General features: G+C 43.0%; 1 protein-coding gene across 22 annotated transcripts in view; it reads right to left on the bottom strand.

Moving 5' to 3' along the window:
- PAK1 (p21 (RAC1) activated kinase 1) overlaps window positions 1–24,033 on the bottom strand; it is a 102,525-nt gene that overhangs the window by 5,765 nt on the left and 72,727 nt on the right. For all 22 annotated transcript variants that reach the window (XM_069016693.1, XM_069016612.1, XM_069016711.1 and 19 more), the window contains 12 exons: window positions 22,683–22,783; window positions 21,043–21,190; window positions 19,975–20,012; window positions 17,965–18,081; window positions 17,450–17,624; window positions 14,440–14,503; window positions 13,529–13,577; window positions 11,116–11,228; window positions 5,686–5,803; window positions 5,133–5,232; window positions 3,127–3,323; window positions 1,445–1,582 (listed from right to left, as the gene is read on the bottom strand). In XM_069016693.1, coding sequence (XP_068872794.1) covers window positions 1,445–1,582; window positions 3,127–3,323; window positions 5,133–5,232; window positions 5,686–5,803; window positions 11,116–11,228; window positions 13,529–13,577; window positions 14,440–14,503; window positions 17,450–17,624; window positions 17,965–18,081; window positions 19,975–20,012; window positions 21,043–21,190; window positions 22,683–22,783 — 1,358 coding nt within the window. The remainder of the gene's footprint in view (window positions 1–1,444; window positions 1,583–3,126; window positions 3,324–5,132; window positions 5,233–5,685; window positions 5,804–11,115; window positions 11,229–13,528; window positions 13,578–14,439; window positions 14,504–17,449; window positions 17,625–17,964; window positions 18,082–19,974; window positions 20,013–21,042; window positions 21,191–22,682; window positions 22,784–24,033) is intronic.

Below are 24,033 nucleotides of genomic sequence, written 5' to 3'. Positions count from 1 at the left end.
TGAAATTTAGGAGAGCAGCACAGAGCTTGCAACACAGCACCATTCAGTCTGCTACATTGGTGCTCTTCTTTAATTAAAACAATATTGATTATCAAAACAGCTCTCAGAGAGTGAAGGGCAAGTCCACAAGCTGTTCTGAAAACAAAAAGCAATGATAATCCACAAGACTTCTGAGCATCAGAAGGGATCAATCACCCAAGGCAACACGCTTCAGAGATGGAAAAAAATAAGAAGTAAAAATTCAGAGGCCACAAGGTAGTTAAGAGCAGGCTGAAGCGTTACAGTCAGAATGTTCTCCTGCTCCAAGGAACAGGACATAACTTCTTTCTGATATTTTAGGACTGAAAAGTCCAGAAGAAAAAGTGATCTTTCAACTACTGCCATTCTGTCAGCCATTTATGCTTCATTATAGTCTCAGAAGGCAGCAGCATGTCCAAGTCTGAGCCCACTACACAAATTAGTGGAGAGAGAGGAAAACAAAAAATGGAAACTGTCTGATACTTAACGTCTGAGTGTTCCTGATCACAGATAGTTATTTTACAAAGACTTACATATTCCATCCTCATGGCAAATTTGACAGAAAGAACACACAAACCACTCCTCTCATCCATGCTGGTAAAAATCCTGGCACCTTGGTCCTCAACTTTCACTATGAGTTCAGACAAAGACATCAGTTTTTCAATGAAATATCTGATTATAGGGTGGTAAGGCACTGGCACAAGTTGCCAAGAGAAGCTGTGGCTGCCCTATCCCTGGAATTTTTCAAGTCCAGGGGAATGGATGGGGCTTTGAGCAGCCTAGTCTAGTGGAAGGTGTCCCTGGCAGGGGAAGTGGAACCAGAGGATCCTTAAGGTCTCTTCCAACCCAAGCCATTCTATAATAAAGGTATCTCACAGGCTTTGTTCCATCATCTCCGTAAGGAGTAGTATCAGGCAAAATGTGGTAACACTGAACTGCTCCAGTTAATAGAAGCCATGCACATTTCAAAGAGCTTTGTGATCCTTCCTCCAGAAAGGAGACAGCCAGAATATCTGATAGCTAGAAGCCTTCCTGCTGTCCAAACTGGAACAAGCATGACAAGGCTGTGACAACACATACAGATGTCATGGCCAGCCACGTGAAGAAACCACAGGAATAGGGGGTCTCAGCATTTGGCAGGCCTGGGACATATCTATTATTTGAGGTTGGGCACAGAATACACTGCACAGCTGCTGCCAGGAGCCAGTACAGCATGGAAAGGGAGCAGTCTGTTATCACTTTATTATGGATTTATGTTTGGGGGCTGTGGTTTTCAGTTGCTTTTTTCCCCTCAGAGGTTACCTTAGCTGTGCTTGTGCCTTCAGCTGATGCAGCATTTAAGACCTCAAACAAGACCTCGCCCTAAGCCTGGCCTCACTCAGGACTGTATGATTACATTGTTCCAGTCTTGTTCCCCATCACCTACCTGTAGCAGCTCTTTTGCAGAACCTCTCTTTTCCACGTCCATTTCAAGACAGCGATTTAAGAAGTCTCGGAATATGGGTGAAAGCTTTTCTGGATTCTGCAGCTCTGGAGTCCCGTTAGTAGCAATGAGATACAGGGCCTAAGACAAAAACAAGCACCCAGGAAACAGAAGGTTATGAAGATTAGATTCTATCTCTAGATTAGAGACACCCATTTCTCCTCTCCCTCCCCACAGTTCAATGGGGAGGAAAAAACTCCACCTCACCAGGGTCACTAATCAATGCCTACATTTCAGCAAACAGAATAGCTGCCAGCCCTATTTTTTGTGGATGAGATCCAATCCTTTATTGTTTTACCCTTGTAATCTGGGTTTGGATCCTGCAGCCCTCTCAAGGGATTACAAGGACAAAAACAACATTCCAGACCCTGTTTACACAGGGAAGTTAACTGGCATGACTCTACCATTACTCCTGTAATGACTATATCCTCATGGGAAGGTAACCCTGACTAAACAGATTTTTCTTTCTGTTGGTACTCTGCCTGAGTGCACAGGGCCTAAAACATCAACACGATAAAGATGCAGTTGGCTCTTTACAAAAGATGTCCAGCAGACCCTTAGGCATCTTTTAACACCCTGCAGAAAAAAAAGCAGTTTTGCTACTGCTTGGGGATGAAGCATTCACATACACCCTCCTCTGAGAATCAAGAGACTCAAAATTCATCCATTTCAGGATTTCATGTGAGAAACTTCCTGGATGAATTTTCAAAAGAAACAGAAATCTGTCAGAGACTCATTAATATACAGGCCTTTTGAACACATCACTCAACACATCCCATGGGAGCAGTCTAATAGAGTGGTAATTGGCATAAATTGTGTTAAATGAGGCCAAAGTATTGTTACTCTAACTCAACACCGTTTTATTCCTTATAGTCTTCTTAGCTGCTGCATTTCTCTCCCAAAAATCAGTTCCATTGCAAGAGATGGGAAAAAAATTTAAACAGAATTTTTCTAGATCCCTCCAACCCATGTAACTGGGGGAAAAGCCATAAACCTAGCTTGTATTAAGAGAAGTGATGTCCCTACATGCTGACAGCATATCTCCTTTTGTTAGTAATGAAACAAAGCAAAGACATCAGGAGGCTTAAGCCCTGTCTAAAGGCTTATTACGCTTCTCATTTTACTTGGAGCGTGCAAGGAGGAACAATTTGCCAGTAGGAAGAAGGTCCTACAAGAATAGAATCGAATTGAATCACAGAAACATAGAATGCTTTGGGTTGAAAGGGACCTTAAAGATCACAGAATTCTAACACCCCTGCCATGGGCAGGGAACCTTCCACTACACCATGCTCAGAGGAGAACTCTCTCATTCACAGGTAGAAGGTTTGAAGACATGACGGCTTTGTTGCAGTAGGTAGAACTTCTGCCTCTGTTAGCATCCCAGAAAGTGGGAAATTACGAGTATGCATGATCTAACTCATAAAGAACCCACACCTCTGCTACCCAGGGCAAACTATGGGTTTTAACTGAGACTCTCTCAGTCTTCTCACTAGGACATCTAAGGAGACCACAGATTCATTTGAATTAGATGGGGCTGGAGGTGGTGAAACCACACTGGAGGATTCACATGAGCTCGGTTTCGTCAGCAGCTTAGTGAAGAGCTGAGGAGAAAAGCACTCGCTTACTCTCAGAGGGTTCTCATTGAGGTAGGGGGGCTCTCCTTCGATCATCTCAATGGCCATGATCCCCAAAGACCAGATATCCACTTTGGGCCCGTAAGCCTTCCGCGTCACCACTTCAGGTGCCATCCAGTACGGGGTGCCCACCATGGTGCTGCGTTTGCTCTGCTCAGGAGTGATCTGGGCACAGAAGCCGAAGTCAGCTGGAAAATTAAAATAGGGTGGAGGGGAAAGAGAGAGATGAAGGAATCAGCAAGTTTCTCCAAAAACAACCCTTACTGACACCAGAGCTACAGTACACTTTACCCTGCTGCACCGTCTGGTGTGCTGCTGCTGCAACTGTGACAGAAGGAGAGGTTTTGTGGCTAATACAGAGGATGGTGTTTAGAGCCAAGTTTCTAAACCTGACTCTCTGAGGCCATGAGGATTCTAGAGCTGCTTTCACTTGTCTGTGCGGAAGATGGGGATCAGGAAATAACCACATACAGGAGTTGGGACGCTCAGCTGTGTTTCAGCATTACACAGCTGTAACACACTCTGTAATACATCATCTAAAGACCATTCCTGGGTATGTGAAAACAGGACTTAATGCACAGTCTGTTCTAGATACACCGCCCAGACCACACGCTATACTGCACTGTCTGGTGGTATTTTCAGTCCAAGGGGTATTACTTCCCCTGTAGACATATCATTTCTCACACAGCATCTATTTTGTGGAGCAAAAAGTGTTCAGAATAAATTTAAAGTACCTAAATTTATACTGATTACTTTTTTGGAACAGAGAGAAAGATGGAGGGCCTTCACACAAAGATTGCTGTGCCCTATGTCTTATTTGTATTTGGCTTACCAAAAGAAAACTAAATCTGTTCTTGCAAGCCCAGCAGAATCAACACAGCAAGATGCACCGCCCATCCTGACCCCCTATGGCATTGCAGGTCTAATTTTAGGCAGAATGATGAAAATTAAACTGATTCCTAGCTGAGTTTTCATCAAGGGTAAATACCAGGAAAGGACATATGGTTCATAAACAGGGCAAATTTCCAGCAGAGCCAATAAGCAGCTCAGATCCAGAAGGTTACTGCATCATATCCACAGGGATTTCTCTAACTTTAAACTACAGCCCGGCACCAGCACACCGTGCTCAAAGAAGTTATTCCATAAGAACAGAGCACTTTGGCCCCCATCAGTTATTCATTGCTAACACTCCTGAGATCTGGCTCCACCAAGGTGCAGCTTTAGTTTAAAAAGCAATTATGTGCAAAAAAACCCCACCTTCTTACTCAGCATATCTGCACTCTGTGAATTTTAAGTCATATCTGCTGTCACTGCCGACAAAAATAGATTTATTTATGCCTACTGGGTGCTAGCCAACAGAACTGAGAGGAAGAAAAAGGGAGCACCATTCTGTTAAAGCTATAGGTGGAAGATAATAATTCACTGGTTTCCAGGCTTATCTCTGCATGGACAATGACAAGCACAACAGCTACCTAGCACCCAAGGGGCAGAACAGTCTCAAGGTTTTCATTACTGGTGATACCACAAGGAGGAAACAACATTTAGACTCCAGTCTGGGTTGGCATTGTAAGATTAAATGATTTCTAGTGACATGGTTTTAAATTCTCCCTCCACTTCTCCTGCCCCTCGAGTACCTGCAGCATTTTCCAGACTGAAGAGATTGTTCATAATTGAAGACTTATAGCCTTACATCTTCCAACCCAGCTTTCTAGACTGGAGTAGCATTAAAATACTGTTATTTTAGTTCACATAAACAGATGGCCCAAAACTAGACGAACCCCAAGCCTCACTTCAGGTCTGGTATTCCTTCACAAGGATTTTTGTTTGCCAGTCTTCATTAAAACAAATGCCACAGAAATATCTATAGTAGCATTTCTACAGCCGGTTCATCATGACAGCATCAAGCACCTCAAACACCCATCTCCCTAAAATGCCTGGCCCAGAGCAGATAACTGGCATGGGTTGATAAGTCATCAGCAGTAAAGTTCCCTGCATACTTAGTTTGACAGAGCCATCCATTCCCAGCAGGATGTTGTCACTCTTGATGTCTCTGTGAATAACCTGGTTTGAATGGAGGAATTCCAGGGCTTGGAGACACTGAAAAATAATTGAGATATTCTTACTGTGCATGAAATGATTCACCAGTCACAATTAGCCAACTAAAGGACTCAAACAGACTGTGCATTTTTGGTAGTAAGGGCGCAGGGTCTCAACACTTTTCATATACTCAGTATGTGGAGGGCTACAGAGAGATGTCACACTGGGATCAGCAGATCCTGGGAGGACAAGTTAGTCCCAAATGACTTGAAGAACAGACAAAAACAATAGGATCCCAACCCCATTTCCCACTCTAGTTCCTCCCTCTGGGGTGAAACATGAGGTTTGCATTAGAATTGATTGCTGCATCCTCATAGGTGAAATCCATTCTCTAAAAGAATGACTGTCACGTTACAGAAGCTGGAGACATTCCCATGGAGTCAGTGACAGATGGTGGAAAGTCCATGTCCCATTCCCAACCAGAGCTCCCTCTGAGTGTGAGTGCTGCTTTACCTCCCGGCACACGGCGGCGATTTGTCCCTCGTCCATGCAGGTCTCTGTCACAACATCAGTGAGGGAGCCTCCTGCCAAGTACTCCATCACCACCCAGAGCTCTTCTCCTACAAGGTAACTGAAGAGCCCAGACCAGATTTTAAAAACAGAATGCACAGGGTTTTAAAGTTGTCTTAGAAGTGCACTAAAAACAAGAGCTGCGTTTAACAGTATTAGGGAACCACAAAATTCTGGTACTTTCTGTACATGGGAAGATCTGATCACAACCTGAATGACCAAAGAGAAGGGTGAGTGCAGAAAGTTGAGGAGAGGTGTAGTGGGAGAGCTGGCTAGAAGCTTCCAGTCCATAAAGGCAAGGCTGAATTTTTCTGCCATGGAAAGGATGCAGACTAAGATGGAGACCTGACCTTACAACTGCTCCTGCTGCTGGGAGAGAAGGAAAGAAGCAAAGATGGGGTCCAAGCATGCAACCCAGACATTTGGCACACAGCGATGGCTTCTGAGGGCTCTTGCACTGGAAGAGGTGGCTGGGGGCTGTTTCACTACTCCTGGCATCCTGCTGTCCTTAGCAACTGCTTGCTTTGCCTCAGCCCAGGGACAATTCTGGGTGACACAAAAGATGGCTACCCACAATCAATCATGAATGAGCACTTCTTTTTTAAGCATCATGCATTTGAAAAATCACCTTAATCTTTTCCACATCATCCAACTAATCTGTGATGTTGTCTGAAAATTTCAGAACCATTCATAAGGTCAAAGTAGTACACCTTACTGGATGAAACAACAATTATAAAGATTTAAAATAGAAAAGGAAATGCCAAAAAGGCAGGTCTTTTCTAAAAAAGGCCTATAGAAAGATGGGGAGGAGACAGCTGAGATGAGAGTGGCTTTTCTCAGTCATTTGGGATATTCCTCTCTGCTGAGTGTGTGTTTGTACCCATGTCTAAAAGTAGAAGATGGGAGATGAAGACTTCAGCATTAACACATTAAGAAAACACAAACAAAAGAACCAAAAAAAAAAAAAAAAAAAAAAAAAGCCCAAACCACTAACCATTTCTGCCCCTTTTTGGACCCATCAACACAAACTACCATGACAGATACATCAGGATGACACACTCCTGAAGGAATGAATCATCACTTTGAAAACCCACCTTTTCAGCCAATCCTCTAATTTTTCAAGTGAGTGGACAGATGAGTCAAAAGTGAGAGGGCAGAGAATCTAATTAAAAGCATCATCTGGCATTAGAGTTCATCAAGGATACATTTGCTTTGCTCTAAAACACTGATCCTACTGAGGAATGAATTTGCCAGGAGCCAAATGCAAAAGCCAGGATAGGCACTAGGGAACAATTAGGTAGAAAGCAACAGTAGTGGAGAAAGAAACTATTAAGCTTGGCATGGAAAGTAGACAAAGATGAGTGAGACATCACAGCAGTGAGCAAGGTGTGGTATTTACCTCCCCAAAGGACACACTGACAACACCAAGCTGATGAAAAAAATCCCCCTAAATAGTAATAGTGGTCTGATCTACACCTGGATGACAGTAGTGTTACAGTTATGGACAGCTTTTAATTCCAGGGACAAAGTGGGTATCCTGGTTTGCTGATGCTGAAGACTGTGTAGGGAGGTGCAATCTGGAGATTCTTACAGGATGCAAAGCCCAAGGGCACAGGGCTGTGCTCCCACAGCACAGAGGTCTCAAATTCTACTATGGAACAGAAGCTGATGCACTAGCTTTTTTTTTTCCCCAGCATTACAGACCCCAGCAAAAGCACTCAGCCCCTCTGAGTAAGAAAAGAGCAGCAGGACTGCTTTCAGAAGCACTCCTGCTAATTTCTGTAGGTCATTTACCTTCTGTTGGGCTCTGAAAGCCCAACTGCATCCACACTCTTCCTTCCTGCCCTATGCTATAGCTACTTCTTCACTTCTGCCAAATCAGGCTTTCTGCAGATTTTATCAGCACCCTCTCAGCAAATCACCCACCATGGACATCACAAGGTTTCCCTTCATTGCCAGTAGCACTCTCTGCAGCCCAAATCCCACTTGATGTAAGAATGGGGGCAGAATGGGCTCTTTGCATGACAATCTCAGGTTCCACATGCTGGGAGCAAGCTGGTGTATCTCTGCAGCCAAAACAGATGGAGCGAGCCAAGAACCACGCTGTGAACCAAAGCTGAGCCATGAGCAGCCACAGACATGTGCCAAGACCCTGGCAACTCCATAATTGATAGATTTGACATAACACACAGGGAGGTGGAATTAACAGTGGCTCCCTGCCAGCTGCCACCAAAGGAATGTCATTTCAGGGTGGTACTGTCTCAGGGATCTTTCCACTCTCTTGCCAGTCTTAGTCACTGAGCTGCCCACTGAAGGCATGACTCAAACCCACTCTCTCAGCAGTTCTAGAGACACCATCAGGAAGTCCGTACACCTACGTGCTGCTCTGATGCAACATCAGGCGCAGCATGGTGTCACACCTTGTCACCCACTGTCACCTTCCAAAACAAGCTGGCAGTAAAAAAAAACCTGATGAAAATCTTTGAGGAAGAAAAGGATGGTCTACAGCTTTCTCTTCATCCATCTGCAAGAGCAGCTAATGTCTGATCCTGTAAGGTGTTCCTCAGCTTCCACTTAGATACCTTAGGAAGTTGTCCACCAAGCCCTCTCTATCACAAATACACATATTTTATTGATAAATTTGATGAAATTTGGAGTTGCCCAGAAGTGCAAGTTCATTCATTACAGAATTTTGCACCAGTAACTTGCCTCCAACATGCAAACATGAATATAGCCTGGAAAGAAACCAGTGTGTTCTTGTAGCATGACTGTCTTACACCTTCAGCTTTATTCATTGACCACCCATCCCTACTGCAGTTTGGGGTTGGGGTAACAGAGGCTACCACTTATTTGTGGGGTTTATTAAGTTAAGGAGTTCTTCAGAATGAAACTAAAGGGCAGGAGTTTGCTTTGCCTAGCACTGGGCATCTGACGCCTGTGTTTAGATGGCTGAGTTTAGAAGCAGGGCTCTGAGGGCCTCTTTCATGCAGCAGAAAGGAACTGGCACCTCCAGCAGGTAATTCAGCACAAGTGGCTGTTTGTCTGTATGGAAGACTGGTGTCACTGCCTTCAGAGCCAGATGCTTCTAAATCCAGCTCCCAAGTACAGCTGAATTAGGCCATGTCACTATCTTAAATATCACAGCACACCTTTGTGCAATGCTGGCCACTTAGACTGCAGCAGAAAAGATGCTTAACCACAAGCATGTAGGCTGTGCAGCTATGAGGGGACAAAGAACAGGAAACCCTTGCATAAGGGCAGGAGCTGAGGCAAAGAGAAGAGAGAGAGCTGGTTCATGCCAATGACTATCTAGATTGCAGCTCCCATTAGGGACACAGAAGGGGAGACACTAACAGAACCACAAAACAGAAACCAGACCCTGCAGTGATCAGCACATCCTTCCTCCACCTCCTTCAGCAGCAGGCAGAAGCCAGCAAGTGGCATCCAAATATCAGCTTAATTCAGCACTTGGGAAGCACAGGCACATTAGGCTGGGCAGGAGGAACACAGCTCCCCAGCAACAGGATCTTGCAGTTACAGAGCTGAAGTGGCACAATAGGCACAAGAACCCCCATGTTCATCCCAGTTGCTGTTCTGTCCATGTGCAGCACTCAAACAAAAGCTAATCCCTCTGAAAAAGATTAGTGAAAGTGGAGGACAAAAGCAGCAGCTTTTGTTGCTGAAAGTTTGAATAAGACAGCAGGATGTGGAGCTATCCTGCAGCTGGGATGCACAGGCTAGATGAGGTAAGTGCATGTACACAGTGATGCTCTCTAATGGGAAGAGCCTGTCTCTCAAACAGTTTTGTCAAAACAAAGCCTCTAATGCCAGGAGAAAATAACAGTTCCAGGCCAGATGGAGTTCTTAAGCACTTGTTTCATTTTACACCAGTAACATTCTTCTGCTCTCTCTAAGAACAGGGCGTGTGCCCAGAATCAGTTTCCTGCACACACATCTCTTGCACAAAAATTTCAGGAGCAGACTTTCTGTCCCCTCAACAAAGTAGTTCTTTACAGCTATGCATGGGACACAGCACCACAAAAATTCAGCAACACAACTGTTGCAGTTTGTAAGTGCCACCTTTTTTGGCTAAGACATTGAAAGCCTGCTAACTAAACCTATTAAAGAAATAGCTGATTAGATTTTGACATACATGCCAAGCATAAAAAGTGTGCAAATCCCCTCTCAAATTTCCAAAAGAGATTCTAGGTCACATCCCTTCATGGTATCTTCCAAAAAACCCCAAGCTGCCAAGATTAAAGCCTGCAGCTCACCCTATCCAAGCAGTCTTTACCCTACAATAAAGCAAACCTGTGGTTCATCAGAACTGCTACACTCAGATGTTGAGTGCAGCTGACAGAAAATCTTGCTGCAGCTCAAGTGGAACTAGCTCTATTTTTAACAGGTAAAGGACACAGGCTTGACACAATGAAGCAGTGTCATGTTGATGGTGAATTCAAGCCACCATGCAATGCTTTTGCCCGTTGGGCTTTCAGCATCATAGAATTATAGAATGCTTTGGGTTCAAAGGGACCTTAAAGACCATCTAGTTCCAAACCCCTGCCATGGGCAGGGACACCTTCCTGTACATGAGGCTGCTCAGAGTCCCACCCAACATGGCCTTGAACACTTCCAGGGCAGCCACAGCTTCTCTGGCAGCCTGTGCCAGTGCCTCAACACCCTCACAGTAAAGAATTTCTTCATTATACATAACCTAAATCTACCCTCTTTTGTCTGAAAACTGTTCCCTCTTGTTCTATCACTACCTGCCTTAAAAGTCACTCTCCCTCTTTTTTAAAAGCCCCCTTTAAGTACTGGAAGGCTGTGTTGAGGTCTCACTAGAGCTCTTTTTATGTGTCACATGTCATTCACCTTCATTGCTGTTATGCTACTGTGGAAAAACCTCAGTGGACAGTCACAGGGACAAGACTACATCTAACCCTGGAAGGAGTCTGCTCCTCTGGCAGCAGAACACCACCATTGCTCAGTGAAAAAGAAAAGAAGAGGAAGGCAAATAGAGTAATACATTTCAAACTGTTTCTATTTCTCCTTTAGTAACAGGAAGGAAACAAGCAGTAAATTTGTTGTGTCAAATTTGGCAAAGGAGAGAGACAAAAAATGGAGTCCTGACAGGACCTTTGTTGCCAGCCTCTCTAAGGAGAGCCTAGACATCCCATTAACACTGGTTCAGATACCTGTTTCTCCTCGCTCTGGAGAGAGACTGCCAGGCCACCCACACTCCCACAATGCCACATGCATTAAGCAATGCAAGGTTGTCCCACACTTGCATTAAACTGAGCCAAGAACCATTAAGACACCGACAGGGAAGTGTTTTCCAGTGTCCCTTTGTGAGCCCTTCAAATACTGACATACCTGTCCAAGTAGTTGACAATGTTGGAGTTTTTGTTTTCCCTCATCACAAGGATTTCATTAATAATCAGTTCTTTTTTGGGCTGCTGCTGCAAATTCATCTGTTTGATTGCAACCTGCAATGAAAAGAGATCAAGCAAAGCATTATTGCAGGAGTCCCCCAGAAACTTGCCAGTACCAGTCCATTTAGTCCCACATTCACATGAGGGAGAATAAAAACCTTTTCATCATGAGGTCACTTTTTCATGTTAGCTACTGAATCCTACTACCATCCCATAACACTACACGTTCCTGCAGCCAGTCCATTTCCACACATGCTGGATGATGCTTAATGACAAAAAGAACAAGGGGAATTGCCATTTTCATACTGGATCTTCTTGTCACAGTTGGATAGCCATCTACAGCTTCTTGGTAATAAGGAAGAGATCCCCTTACTCTGGCATGGACTGATATGCCAAAAAGTTTTTATTTCTGAAAGGATTCTTATTAATTTTATATTTAATTGGATGTTTCTGAAAAATTTTTGGTGGTTTTTTTCCTCCTCCCATGCAAATTTCTGCTTCTAGAAGTCTAAAGGAGGGTGGGTAAATAACACAACCATGCTTAGTACTTCAAGGTAGCAACTCTATTTCTTTTGTCACAACAAGGCCTGGGGGAAAGAAGCACCAGTGTTTAGATAAAAGGCTGAAAATAAATGAATTTGAGCCAGTTTTATGGCCAGTCATGCCTGAAGTGCAACAGGGATGGATCTGTCAGCTGCAGCCCTTTGGTTTAGTAGCTTTCTTCCTGTTTTAGGATACCAGCTCTGCATGTATGTATGCAAAGAGCAGGAAGGTTACAGCATGTTTTTAACTCTTGTATTCAAGTTTCCACACTACCAGTACTTTGTGAGAGCACCTGGCCCTCTGAGGAGCCTCCAAATCAGTAAACCTACTCAGCAGAGCTGGAGGCAAAAATAACTCATAGATGTCACAACTCAACTGCTTTTGAAACAATATTTAGGCAAAGGGAATGAGATGAAACTACACCTTTACAAAACTGCTGTGCAGAGAAGAAGGCCTGGGTGAATGGACCGGAGCCAGCAACTACAGTAACTCACAAAAACAAGGATTAAAAGAAACAAGCCACAGAGTGCCAATACAGATGGATACAATTAGCATTTTGAAAGTATAGCAGGGAAGACTATAGAAAAATCCCAACACATGAGAAGGCAAGAGCAGACAGACATGCTGGTTTTCCACAGTACTCACAAGGCTGCCAAACAGTACTTAAAGAACTCAAAAACAAAATCCCCGTGCTGCTCTTTATACAAGACCAGAGAGAAGAATGAAAGATGAAAAAGAGAGGGAAGACATTTTATGCAGATAAAGAAGTTCCCAGTGTTTCCCTGCACGGAGCTCCTGAGTTCAGTGCACTTCACAGAGAGGAACAAACAACAACATGACAAAGTTACAGCGATCCCAAATGCAGATTTTAAAATCCAGGGCCTGGTCACACTAGTGTAACAGGAACGATTTAAAAGTCTGTTGTAATACAAGAGCTCAAATTCTCACATGGGAGTCACCCAAGTGGTCCAGGAAGAAAGCAGAAAACCATCAAAGGACTTCCTCCTTCTATAAAATTTCTCATTGCCTCAAAATAAATATAAGAACTCTTCCTTAAAGGCTACAATTAAACTGTATTACTTCTTCAGGAACGAAAAAAGGGGGTGAAGGAATTTCAGCAAAAAGCCCAATTATGAAATTTACTGGTGAATAACTCCTTACATTGTACAATGCAAAGTAGACATGCATTGTTGCAGACTTCCATAAATAAATTCAGAATAACACATGCACTTTAATCTTTTTTAAAATCCTCCATCTAGAAATAAAGGTTTCCACAGATGCTGCATATCCATCACTACCAGTTTATTATGCAGGCAATAAGCATGGCACTTTTCAATATTTGAGAGAAAAAAGAAGAGACGGGCATTCCTTGTCTCAAAATTCAAGGGCAGAAAGTAAGTGGGCAAAGGGTGGGAGAGGAACTATTTCCATGCAAGTTAAGTAGTACAAGTGTAGGAAGAAAAGGAGCAGAGGGCAAATAAAAGCGCTTGTATGGACACATGCAGAAATCTTGGGGAAGAAGACAGAACCTTTTACTGAGGAACTGCCCAGATCCAAACATTTGCTTCTAGCTTTTGCAATCACAGAAAGAATCTTTATAAATATGAAGTTATTCAGGAATCAAAACTTGGGAAGTAATTTTTTCCAGTTCTCTCCTCAGACCACTCAACCACGTCTCATTAGTAAGTAAATAAAGACCTCATTAAAAATAAGATGTCATGAATCCCTGAAAGACAGTATTTTGGAGCATCAACTTGAACTTTTAGGATACAATCCAAAATCCACTGCTGTGGTACTCTGGCAGCACTTACCTCCTGTCCTGTAGCTACATCTATTGCTGTGTAAACTGTACCTGAGGCTCTAAACAAAACAGAGAAAATGAAAAAAAAAATTCTTAGTGTCTCAAAGTAAAAGTGAGAGCTTAACACATGCCCCTTCCCACTTGTCTCTCTGAAGTGCTCTCAGTCCCATTCCTTTACATGCAATAATTTCAATGGTAAACATCAGCTGAAATATTTCTGAGACAAGGCTGTTGTTGGAGCAGAAGCCAGAGAATTATGGGCAAAACAGCTCCTAATAAGGGACACTATGGTCATCCAAACCCTTGCTGCTAAACCAGCAAATTGTAGGACTGTGAGTTTATCCCATTTCAAGTGGCATGACTGCAGTACCCTGGCTTGCAGAATGCCCAACATGGTAACAGAGCAACAGGATCAGCTAAAGTAAACAAATGTGGCATTTGTAGTGAGGAAAAGAGGAGTTTGAGCACATGGAGCCAACTGCAGATCTGTGTTTTGCCTCAGTACAGTCTCTCCTACAACTTCTACTTTCCCCCTGCTTAGAGGGCCACAGCACATGCCTTGAGAAGATGCTTATTCAGAAGCAAACCTGTAATTTGAAGATGGTCTTGCAGTTCCTTCCCTACTTGTAGCTGTATTTATAAACCTGATCATCTAATGGCATAATTTTTATACTACAACACAATTGCACAAAAACCTGGTCCCTGTGACTTTGTCAGGAACAGAAGAACAGCTGGAGGGGATGTGGAACCCAGCAAAACAACCAAAAACAAAAAAAGAAAACAAATAAACAACCAAACAAAATAAACTTTCCAAAGTATCCCAAACAGCTTTTCCAGCAAGCTCACTTAGCCTGGTTTCAGTGGATTCTTCTTAGCATAAGGAAATGAAAGGTCTAGGACAGAGAAAAAGCATATACTAACCCCTGTCCAATCTTCTCAAAATTCGTGTACTTCTTTTTTGGATCACCCACACTCACAATACTTCCTACAAAAAAACAAAAAACAACAGGATTTTCTTCAAGTCCTTTTTTCATACAGCTACAAGAACTAGCTGTAAGAACAGCTCCAGTGGCCACAGCAGGCTCTGATGAACCACTCGTCAGAAATCTAGAGGCACATGGACACCAAGGAAGCCCTCAGTTATTTACACACATACCAGCTGCAGCATTCCCTTCTACCAGGACCTTCCCTTCAGAAATGATGGGACACAGACATTAAGAACATTTAACTTTCATTAGCAGTGATTATTAGGTGCAGGATGGGGATACACAGGCCTAACACATGGAAAAACAATTTGTTGGAAACCTGCTACTTAAAGTCACTCCCAGCTTCAGCACCCTGGATGATCTAAGATGTGCCCACACTGCAATCTCTCTGAAATTGGAGGCTGGGCTCTCAATCATCTTGGAGCCAACAGTCTTTTACAAACCTAGCCAAAGATTTCCCTACACCATGACAGCTTGTAGCAGAAAAAAAGTATTTATGATATTTTTGTACCAGCACAACCACAGCCATTTACTGACCCAGTGACTGGGCTGTAAGACTCAGGAGAGAAGGTGGAGAGACCCTTCAGAGCCAAACCTCCCCTGCCCTGTCTTGGGCAATGCTCAGCTGCTTTTCTAGGAACCTGACAGCCAGCACAGGTTTAGCAGCAGTTACCAGCATCCCTCTGGTTTTGGAAAGCAACCTGAGACCATCTCAGTTTGTTCTCCCAAAACACGGCTGTTCAGCCAAAAGAAAGTCCATTACTGCATCCCTCAAAGGGAAAAGCACTTTGCCTGGTGTTCCACAGCATGCGGCTGCAGACTTTAACTGATATTGATAACTCCCCTATGGCAGGCAGGAATTACCCCTTTTTAGGGCAAAGAAACCAGATCCAGCAATTTCTAGAGCTCAGCTGGTAGTCAGTCAGCTCTCTAACAGCACCAAGGTGGCTCACAGGTTCAAGGGACGCAGAGCAGCATCCAAGTTGGGGTCTGCAAGTCACTGAGGCTGCCAATATATGGTGCTGCTTTCACAGGGTCTGGGGCTGAGCCTTAACAGATGTATATTGGCAAAGAAACTGCTCATGGTCATTAAGCCAAGGAAACCAGTAGCAAGCAGAGCAAGAGCAGGCTATTTTCAGACACCACTGGAGAGAAGCCAGACCCAGAGGGTTTAGGACAGACAGAGGTAGAAGTAGGGAATATGGCCCATGTTTGGAGAGGAGGGCAGGAAGAGAAATCTGGCTTTATAAAACCCACTCTTCAATTACAGAAGCAATGCTGTCTGCCCTGAGGACTGGTATTTCTGGACAAATATTCATAAATTTTCCCTCAAAGCCTAACATAGGCTACAAACAGACTGCAAACGTTTCCCCAAGGCAAGGACTGGACAGAATGCTGTGGTGACAAGAGGCATTTGCCAGTTTTGCCCTGTTTAATGCTCTTAACTCTAAAATAGGGGGAGGTTTCCTACCTTCCAAAGAGTCGGGTGAGGATTCATTAATGTTTGCACCAATGCTGTGTTTATGCTGAGAGGTAGAGATTGAGCAGCTTCCTTTTAACCTTTGCACACATTTAGCACATCTTTAGTATGTGTAAATATATTTTTGCTTTACAGTTTTAATCATTTTATTTACATGTCAAACTAAAATGTCAAAAGGCTGCTTGTCTGCACAAGTACAGCTCCACTGCCCTCAGTGGAAAGACATTTTTACTGAGATTAAGACTAAAGATTAAAACTTCATAACATTTTTCTGACTAGCCCACATATAGAAGTTGACACCTGGAGCAAGCAAAGTATCAGAACATACATCTGCTTCCCAACACTCCTAAAAGTAGCACTTGCACTTCTCTTCGTGACTGAAGTGGGTGTATTTGTATTAGAATAGCACCTTTTTTCCTGCCACAGTTCCTACCTGGTCACAAAATGTCTTGAATCCTTAATGGTACAAAGATCCTGCTAACTGAGTGAGTGAAGTTGATGTTTTGAAACAACAGGTGTGAGTTTTCCAATAGCAAGCAGTTCCAGTTCATAAGCCATCAAGACAACTTAGGCTTTATTTAGAGAAATCAGGTACCGTTTTCATATTTTAAAATTTTTTTAAAGTTATATCCTCAGATTAAGTCTTCTTGCAGCTACTAGACTCTTATTCCTAAAACACTAACAAATATTTATTCAAGCCAAGGAGGTCAGCCTTACCATAGAGGTTGTAACACAATTTAAGTCAACTGACAAGCAAGGAATGGATGTAATTAATACAGGATTAGTAGTTCAAAGAATTAGAAATGCTTTACTCTAATAAAACCTGGCCCAGGCTGAGGATAGCAATCAATTGCATGAAAGAGCTGGTTCAGCTGTTGGATATGCCACAGCAGCTTTGTGGCAAAAACCACCAAGCAGCAGAGGGGCACTTGCACTGAAGGCAGGAACTGTTAAAGACACGAGGACACAACTGAGAGACTTGATGAATTTTTCTCATTAAAAACTCACCAATCTGGCTACCCACAAAATGTTAAAGCGCTTAAAAATAACCAAGTCTCTTTACACCACGATACTGTGGAAGGCAAACTTGGGGATGCATTAATTTTCTCTCCATCTTTCAGACACCTTGTGTCTAACATTGCAATATAATAATTTGTGCTTCAGAGCTACAGAATAAGACGTGGAACAATCTCAGACTTCATTGTTAAATAGATGTTATTTGTTCAGGGCTTGTTTTGCAGAGCCTGAGGATCTGTAACTCCCTAGGGACTTCAGCAAGTATCACATGTGCTCAGTTTACGTTCAAGCTCACCCCTTACATCTGCCCTCAGTGTTGTGTTGTGACTGTGTGCCCCTGTCTTCAGTAAAGGATCTCAAAACAGGAAAACATTTCAGCTTATTGACATTCTGAGAAACCAACACAGCAGGACCTGGAATTTAACTTTGTTAAAGAACAAGGACATACTTAATTTTTCCAGTATCTCTTCATCTGACATTTTTGGCTTTTTCTTTTGCTTCTCCGTGTTCCTGACCAGCATGTCGGGTGCTGTTGTGCTGTTTTCCGAGGGAGAAGAAATAGGAGAGGTGGCCACATCTCTGGTAGGAGGAGGAAGAGGGTCTATCACAGAGCGGGTGTATATCTAATTTTGTTGAGAAAAACACACAAGTCAGGTGAAGACTTAAACACTTCTATTCATCTTCTTACTATTGCTATTGTTCTTGTTGTTCCCAGGGATGCATTCCTACAGCTACTTTGTTAGCAACTAACATCACTAATCAAGGATTAGTGATTAATCATTAATCGTGCCCCCCACAACTAGGCAGGTGACAATACTAAGGTGCTCTGCCAGAAGGAATGGCTCCCACTGCATCCCTCCTGCTCCCTAGAAGGGCTCAGCATGCCATGCAGAGAGACAAAGTCACAGTCAAGGCCTGACTGTGGTTGCAGCAGTGCGGGCTGAACAAAGAATTTCTGCTCACAGATTTGGTGTGTTCAGGTCGTGGAGCTATCACAGGGGGTGGAGCTGCATCATCTTCATCATCCTCATCTTCAGACACTGAGGGTACTGCAGGGGTCTCAGAGACAGCCTTCACATTCTGCATGGAGTTGCACAAATAGCAAAAATCAAAACCCAATCGCACGTTGTAAAACTGGATTAAGCTCCTAACAGAGATTGCACTGAAGCAAGTGCAGAAAAGCAATAATCAGAACAGGCTGGAGAGTTACAGTGTCTGAAAAATTCAAGGCCCAAGGTTTCTGAGTCTTCATGGGAAACGGATGTGCAGTCCAGCACTGCCTGACACAGCTGTTCAGACAGAGCTCCTCATCTGCCTGACTGACAGCAATCCCCTTCCCAAGGACCTGAGAAGACCTGGGCTCTCTCACTGTTTCCCCAACACCCACAGAGCTGCCCAGCAAGTTTTGGGACACTCAGGTTTGAAAATATCTCTCCCTATTTATACTGTCTCTTAGGGTTTTTTGCTTGCTTCAAACCCTGACCATTCAGTATGAAGATTTCAGACTTTAAATGCTAGAATTTGCATCAAACTCTTAATGTTTTCTCCAAAAGTTAGGAGGTCAAGTTAATGTTGCCTCTGGTATTATGATTGAGAACTAATTAATTAATGTGAGATTTTGGAAGCAGAATCTGGCAAAATCTTTTCAAATCTCTTTTAAAATCACTTCCTAACATAAAATTGAATGGGAAAATAGGAATGATTTATTTTTTTAAAAAACAGTTGTATAGGTGGATAAAAAATTATCTGGAATTTTCTTCAATACTGTGATTAGGAATGAAAGTAACTTTTAAACTTATACATTTAAAACTGGATTTGAAGTTCATTACATTCTTTACACTATAAACATTTCAGAATAAACTTGGTGAGGTCCTCAACCCACTAGAACAGTTCTGTTTGTGCATCATCACCTCCCTAAGAGTGGCAGGGGGAAAAGTATTAAAGTCCTCAGAAAGAGGGGGAAAGCAACACAGTATTTCACTCAGCCTAAAATACTTGAAGTCATCATCATCCCGACAAATAATTGTCAAAATGCACTTGACACAAAAGCCTGGCCTGTTAAAAGCAACAAGGAAAAACTATGCACTGGGAGTTTCCTGAATATCCCCAAAATTAAAGGTTACCCAATGCCCTCCCTCAGGCTATCTCAGTAGACTGGTAACTACTGCTTTAACAGGATTTACTTAAAAATCCAACCTCAGATATTGAAACTTCTGAGGACTGACATACAATGACATGCAATAATGAACAATGGCAGAAACATTTTCCTTTTCTTTTTACAGAGAGTCCTAAATGATCAGATCTGAATAAGCTGCCTTTGGATGGGAGAAGAACAAGCCAATTCTGTGTAGTGACATGGCCGTGAGAAAACAAGAGATGAGGGAATTGTGGGGTTTTATGAACCATCTTCAACTGAAAGTTTTGTTTCTTCCATCTCACAGGCACACACAAAAATTTATCACATCTCCTAACAAAGCAAATAGGAGTGGTGCCTGCCCTGGTAAGGACTGAGTAAAGGTCAAGCAGAGAGGAGGAGAACCTTTTATTTCCTGTTCTGCTAGAGATTAGTCTGGTTAATCAACATTAGCTTTGGTAAATCAGACTTAGTGGTTAGTAAATAAACTTTATTATATCACAGATGTTTTATAGAGACATAAAACCTGACAGCAGAGTGGTTATCAAATTCTAGGTATAGGAGAAGACCAACTTCTATGAAAACAGAGCTATTTCTATTAATTAATTCACTAATTTCCATTCACTAAAGATCCTACTTCTGTCCACTTTACTCCCCGTCAGTTGAAAAAAAAAGTGAAAGGAGCACGCCTGGTTTTATAAAGATGTATTCACTACACAAATATATATAGTTCAGATTTTAAAACACTAAGCAAACTACAAGTTTACATGTAATTAACTGGTTTGTTTCAAGTTTTTCTAATCCCCAAACTCGAGACAGAATGTGAGTGTAAGGCTTACCAATGTATTCGATGAATTGTAATCCTCTGCTGATTTATCTGAAAGACAGGTAACAATGCCATTATAAATGAGTTATAAACGCAGCAGCAGTGGGGACAGGAGCAAGGGACAAGCTGTCTTTAGAAAAGGCAGGAAAAAAGGCTGCTCCCAAACTTAGCTTCCTAACTCCAGCTTCCCAGAACCAGCCATACCCTGGCAGATACAGGAACAGAGGGTAAATAAATGCAGACAAATACAGGGGTCACGAATCCCTGCTGCAGAAGGGTGGAACTGCCCAGAGCAAAACCTGAATGAATATGGTCCTCCATCCACATACACAAAATATTATCAATGGACTGAGTCAGCAGCAGAGGCACTGCAGCTGGCTCCCTCCTGCATGATGTTCAGTCTCAGACACCTAAACTTCCTGCAAGAGCACAGAGGACCCCCACAAGTCAACTGGTGGGGTCTATCCAGGCACTAATGGGGAAGATTTGCACTTTTATCCCTGCTTGGAGCCTTCCTAACTAGTACCAGATCTGGTGACATGGTTCTATCCCCTTAAAAGAACCAAAGTAGGGGTTAATATTTAGAAATTGCAAAAATTTAGAGTTCCAGTTGAAAGGGAGGAGTGGTAATTGCAGATGTCCTTCAGAGGGCAGGTAATCCATAGAAAAAGGCACAAAAACCTTGAGAGTTTTGAATTTTAGAGGAATCCAGCCAGGAATTTTCAAGCACCCAGGCAGCTGAGGCATATTCCTCAATCATGGCACATGGGAGCAGAGAGACTCTCACCCCAAAGACACAAAAAGCAACATCCACCCCCCCCCCCCCCCCGCAAACTGAAACTGGTGCAAAATTTAGCTGCCTGTTTTCTCCAGGGATTTTCATCCCTGGGAGCCCAGCCCCAGCAGTCTGGGATCTGTTTTCCAGATGCTGGCTGTGAGCATCAGAAAAAATACGTGTTTGGGAGGCTTAGCCAGTTGACTGACCACCTCTTTTGCAGCTATGCTAGGCATCAGGATTAACAGAATGGAAAGACTAATGGAGAGTTGGACAATGCAGCCACATGAGACCATCACCATGTACCTGTGAAACTCATGTACTTCTGGCTGTTGGAGATCTTCTTGGAGTTGTAAAACTCCAACACGTCCAGCACTGCCTGGGGATTCTTCTTCTGTTCTGACTTGGTGATGTTGGAAGTCTGCAGCAGACGTGCCCATTGCTCTGGCATTCCCTGTGGGAAGAGGCACCTTGTCAACACACAGTTGGCCTAACGTGGTTCACAAAACATAAGCCCACTGTCACAGTTCTGCCCCAGCTTTTGGAGTTACACAGTATTGTAAGGGAAATAGGGAGAAAACAGGACAGGAAAGGAGAGGAAAGAAAAAGAGGTGGTGAATGTGTGCCTCCCTAGCCACTGCCTGTGTTACAAATCACATTTGGGCATGTAAATGTCACTCTGCTCTTGGTTGTCTGGGTGACTCACATGTCCTTTGCAGACCAAAATTCAAAAACCAGAAAGGAGAAGACTCAATTGCTGCAGTTCAGGAAAAGTCTCAGGAAAAAAAAAACCAAAACAAACAAAACACAAAATCCTTTATGCACAGGTATACACATACTTATATATACCCTAGAAAGACTATAGAAGTAACATACACTGCACAGCCTCCAGCACAATGCACATGCAACACTCATTTGGGTCTTCTGGTAGCAGTAGGGTTCTTTGGTAACAGCAGTGTGGTGCCCATTGTAACCAGAGCCGTGAAAGCAGAGGTGTTAACTTCACATCTCAAGCTCCGAATTTCGGTATAGGGACATCACTTAAGCCAGAAAATAAACACACCTGGAGAACAGCCAGACTTGTGCCTTTCCTCACCAGCAGGGATAACAGTTTGTATGGACAAAGAGGCCGAGATTGGGATCCATTAGCAATGACATTATCCTCCCGGTTCAACAGGATGGCTGGATACACCCCTCAGGTAATGCCCCACTGATGCCTTGAAGCCCTAAGGCATCAGCACTGGCACACGTGGGGTAACCTGGGCAATTCTAGAGGCTGCCATGCAAAACACAGCTGTACACATGATTCAGGGTAGGGGAATAAAGCCCTGAAAAAGCACCATATTACAGACAGGTAGAAACACCTTGCTCACAAACAAGTTCTGCTGCAAGGAAATACTCTCTCATAACCAAAATAAGAATAAAAATATGATGATGATGAAATACAACTCTGTCTTTACAGTATTTTGCATGTCAATAAATGAAAAAACCCACAACACATAAAAGCATCTGACATTTAGCCTTAGGGCAGCACATGCATATTCTGTCCTAAGTAGTTGTAGACAGCTGTGGGCCTCCCACAGGAAAACTCCCAGATCCCCAGTTGGGGGACACAGACTATGCTGTAGACCTATTTCAGCTCTAGAAGAGGAAGGGAGGGGAAGAGAAGGGAAGGGAGGAGAGATATACCATGTTTAGCTGACCACAACAGCAAAAAGAACAGGAAAGGAAGAGTTTGCTGGTAGTCTGATCTCCTGGGATGTGCCAAGTTTGACCATCTTTCAGCATGGATTAGTGGGTAACCTCTGCAGATGTGTTTCAAATGAGATCAAACTAGATGATGGTAATAGCCCTTCCAGCATTAATATATAAAAGATTAATGGGCCCTGGCTCCTCCTAGCAATAAGCTAAACCACACAGTTCCCTTTTCCTCCAGATTCGCTTACTGTGAATTCTCCCGTGACTGCATCAAACCCCACGTGAATCGTGTGCTCAAAGTCTGAAGGGAGGGAGATCTCCGGCCGCTCTTTCTCTTTCTTCTTATTGGCTGCAAGAGACAAAAACAACAACAATTAAAAAGTCCATAAATGCATCAAGAATTAAAATCTCCTCAATAGCTTCTAATTCACCTATACAACCACCCACACACACACACACTTTGGCTAGTCATAGGATTTCAATCTGGAGCAGAGAAACAGTAAGTTTAAAAACTTTGTTTCCTCACTTAAGAGAAGCTACAGAGAGTGGACAACAAAAATACCTGTAATACAGGACAAGCATAAGAGAAAGAAACTGATATTTTCAGTATGTAAAGTGTCAACTAGTATGTCTACACTCAACAGCATGAGACCTATTTACTCTAAAATACTCACTCAAACTTACACAGGTCAGAGTCAAAAGCTCCACAGTGGCAGTAAGTGGAAGCCAGTCAGTTTTGAACACATTTTTTTATTTGTTGTTTTAAGCAATTTAAAAAAAATATTATGTGCTTTTAAATGTACACTTGCCTCTCACACAAAGCCAGGGACAAAATTAACTACAAATACTGCTTAGAAATTGCTTTCTTCATCCTATTTCCCCAAAAGTGTATGAAGAAACCTAAATATAATGTGGACTTCTGCTACAAGATCTTATGATCAAAAGCTCTTCTATTTTTATTTGCTCACAAAATGAATTAAAGGTGGTTCTAATAACCAGCTTTGAAGACATGAGTAAGACAGCAGAATCTGGCAGGTGAGGTGCAGAAGTCATAAAGAAATAGGGAAGGAAATACATCAAAGCAGATGCACCCTGCAAATTTTAAACTGAGGTCGTCAAACAAGATTATCATTATGCACTGGATTCAGTTCATCCATATTCATTATATATTCATCACTAAGGGCTCCACCTTCCTTTTAGTATTTGTTGTATTCAAAAAATTGAGATTAGTTTAAGGAAGAACCACATTCTAGCTGGCTTTGCTGCTGCTTGCAATAAAATGAGTGGAGCCAGGAGAAGGTGAGCAAACCACTCACGTTTCCCAGCTGCTCCCCTTTTTTATCCAAAGCCAAACAGAATTTGTTTTGTGGCTGACATTCCCCAGCACACTTTTGGCAACACAGATGCCAAACCCCAGGTATTTCAGAAGCCTGCAAGGCTAACGCTCAGAGTAGCAATTCTTTAAGACACTGCTGCGGTTGGCTGTGTAGAGAGGCTCAGGGCTGGCCCCAAAGTACTGAATCCCATTTCCTTCAGTGCCAGCTCTGGCACCATTCTCTGTATCATTACACAGCTACAGTTGTGCAGAGTAATTTTGGA

This window comes from Aphelocoma coerulescens, chromosome 1, assembly GCF_041296385.1.
Source record: "Aphelocoma coerulescens isolate FSJ_1873_10779 chromosome 1, UR_Acoe_1.0, whole genome shotgun sequence".
NCBI classification, from domain to species: Eukaryota; Metazoa; Chordata; class Aves; order Passeriformes; family Corvidae; genus Aphelocoma; species Aphelocoma coerulescens.
Note: the sequence above shows the minus strand (reverse complement) of the source record. Positions and strands in the feature narration are given on the sequence as shown.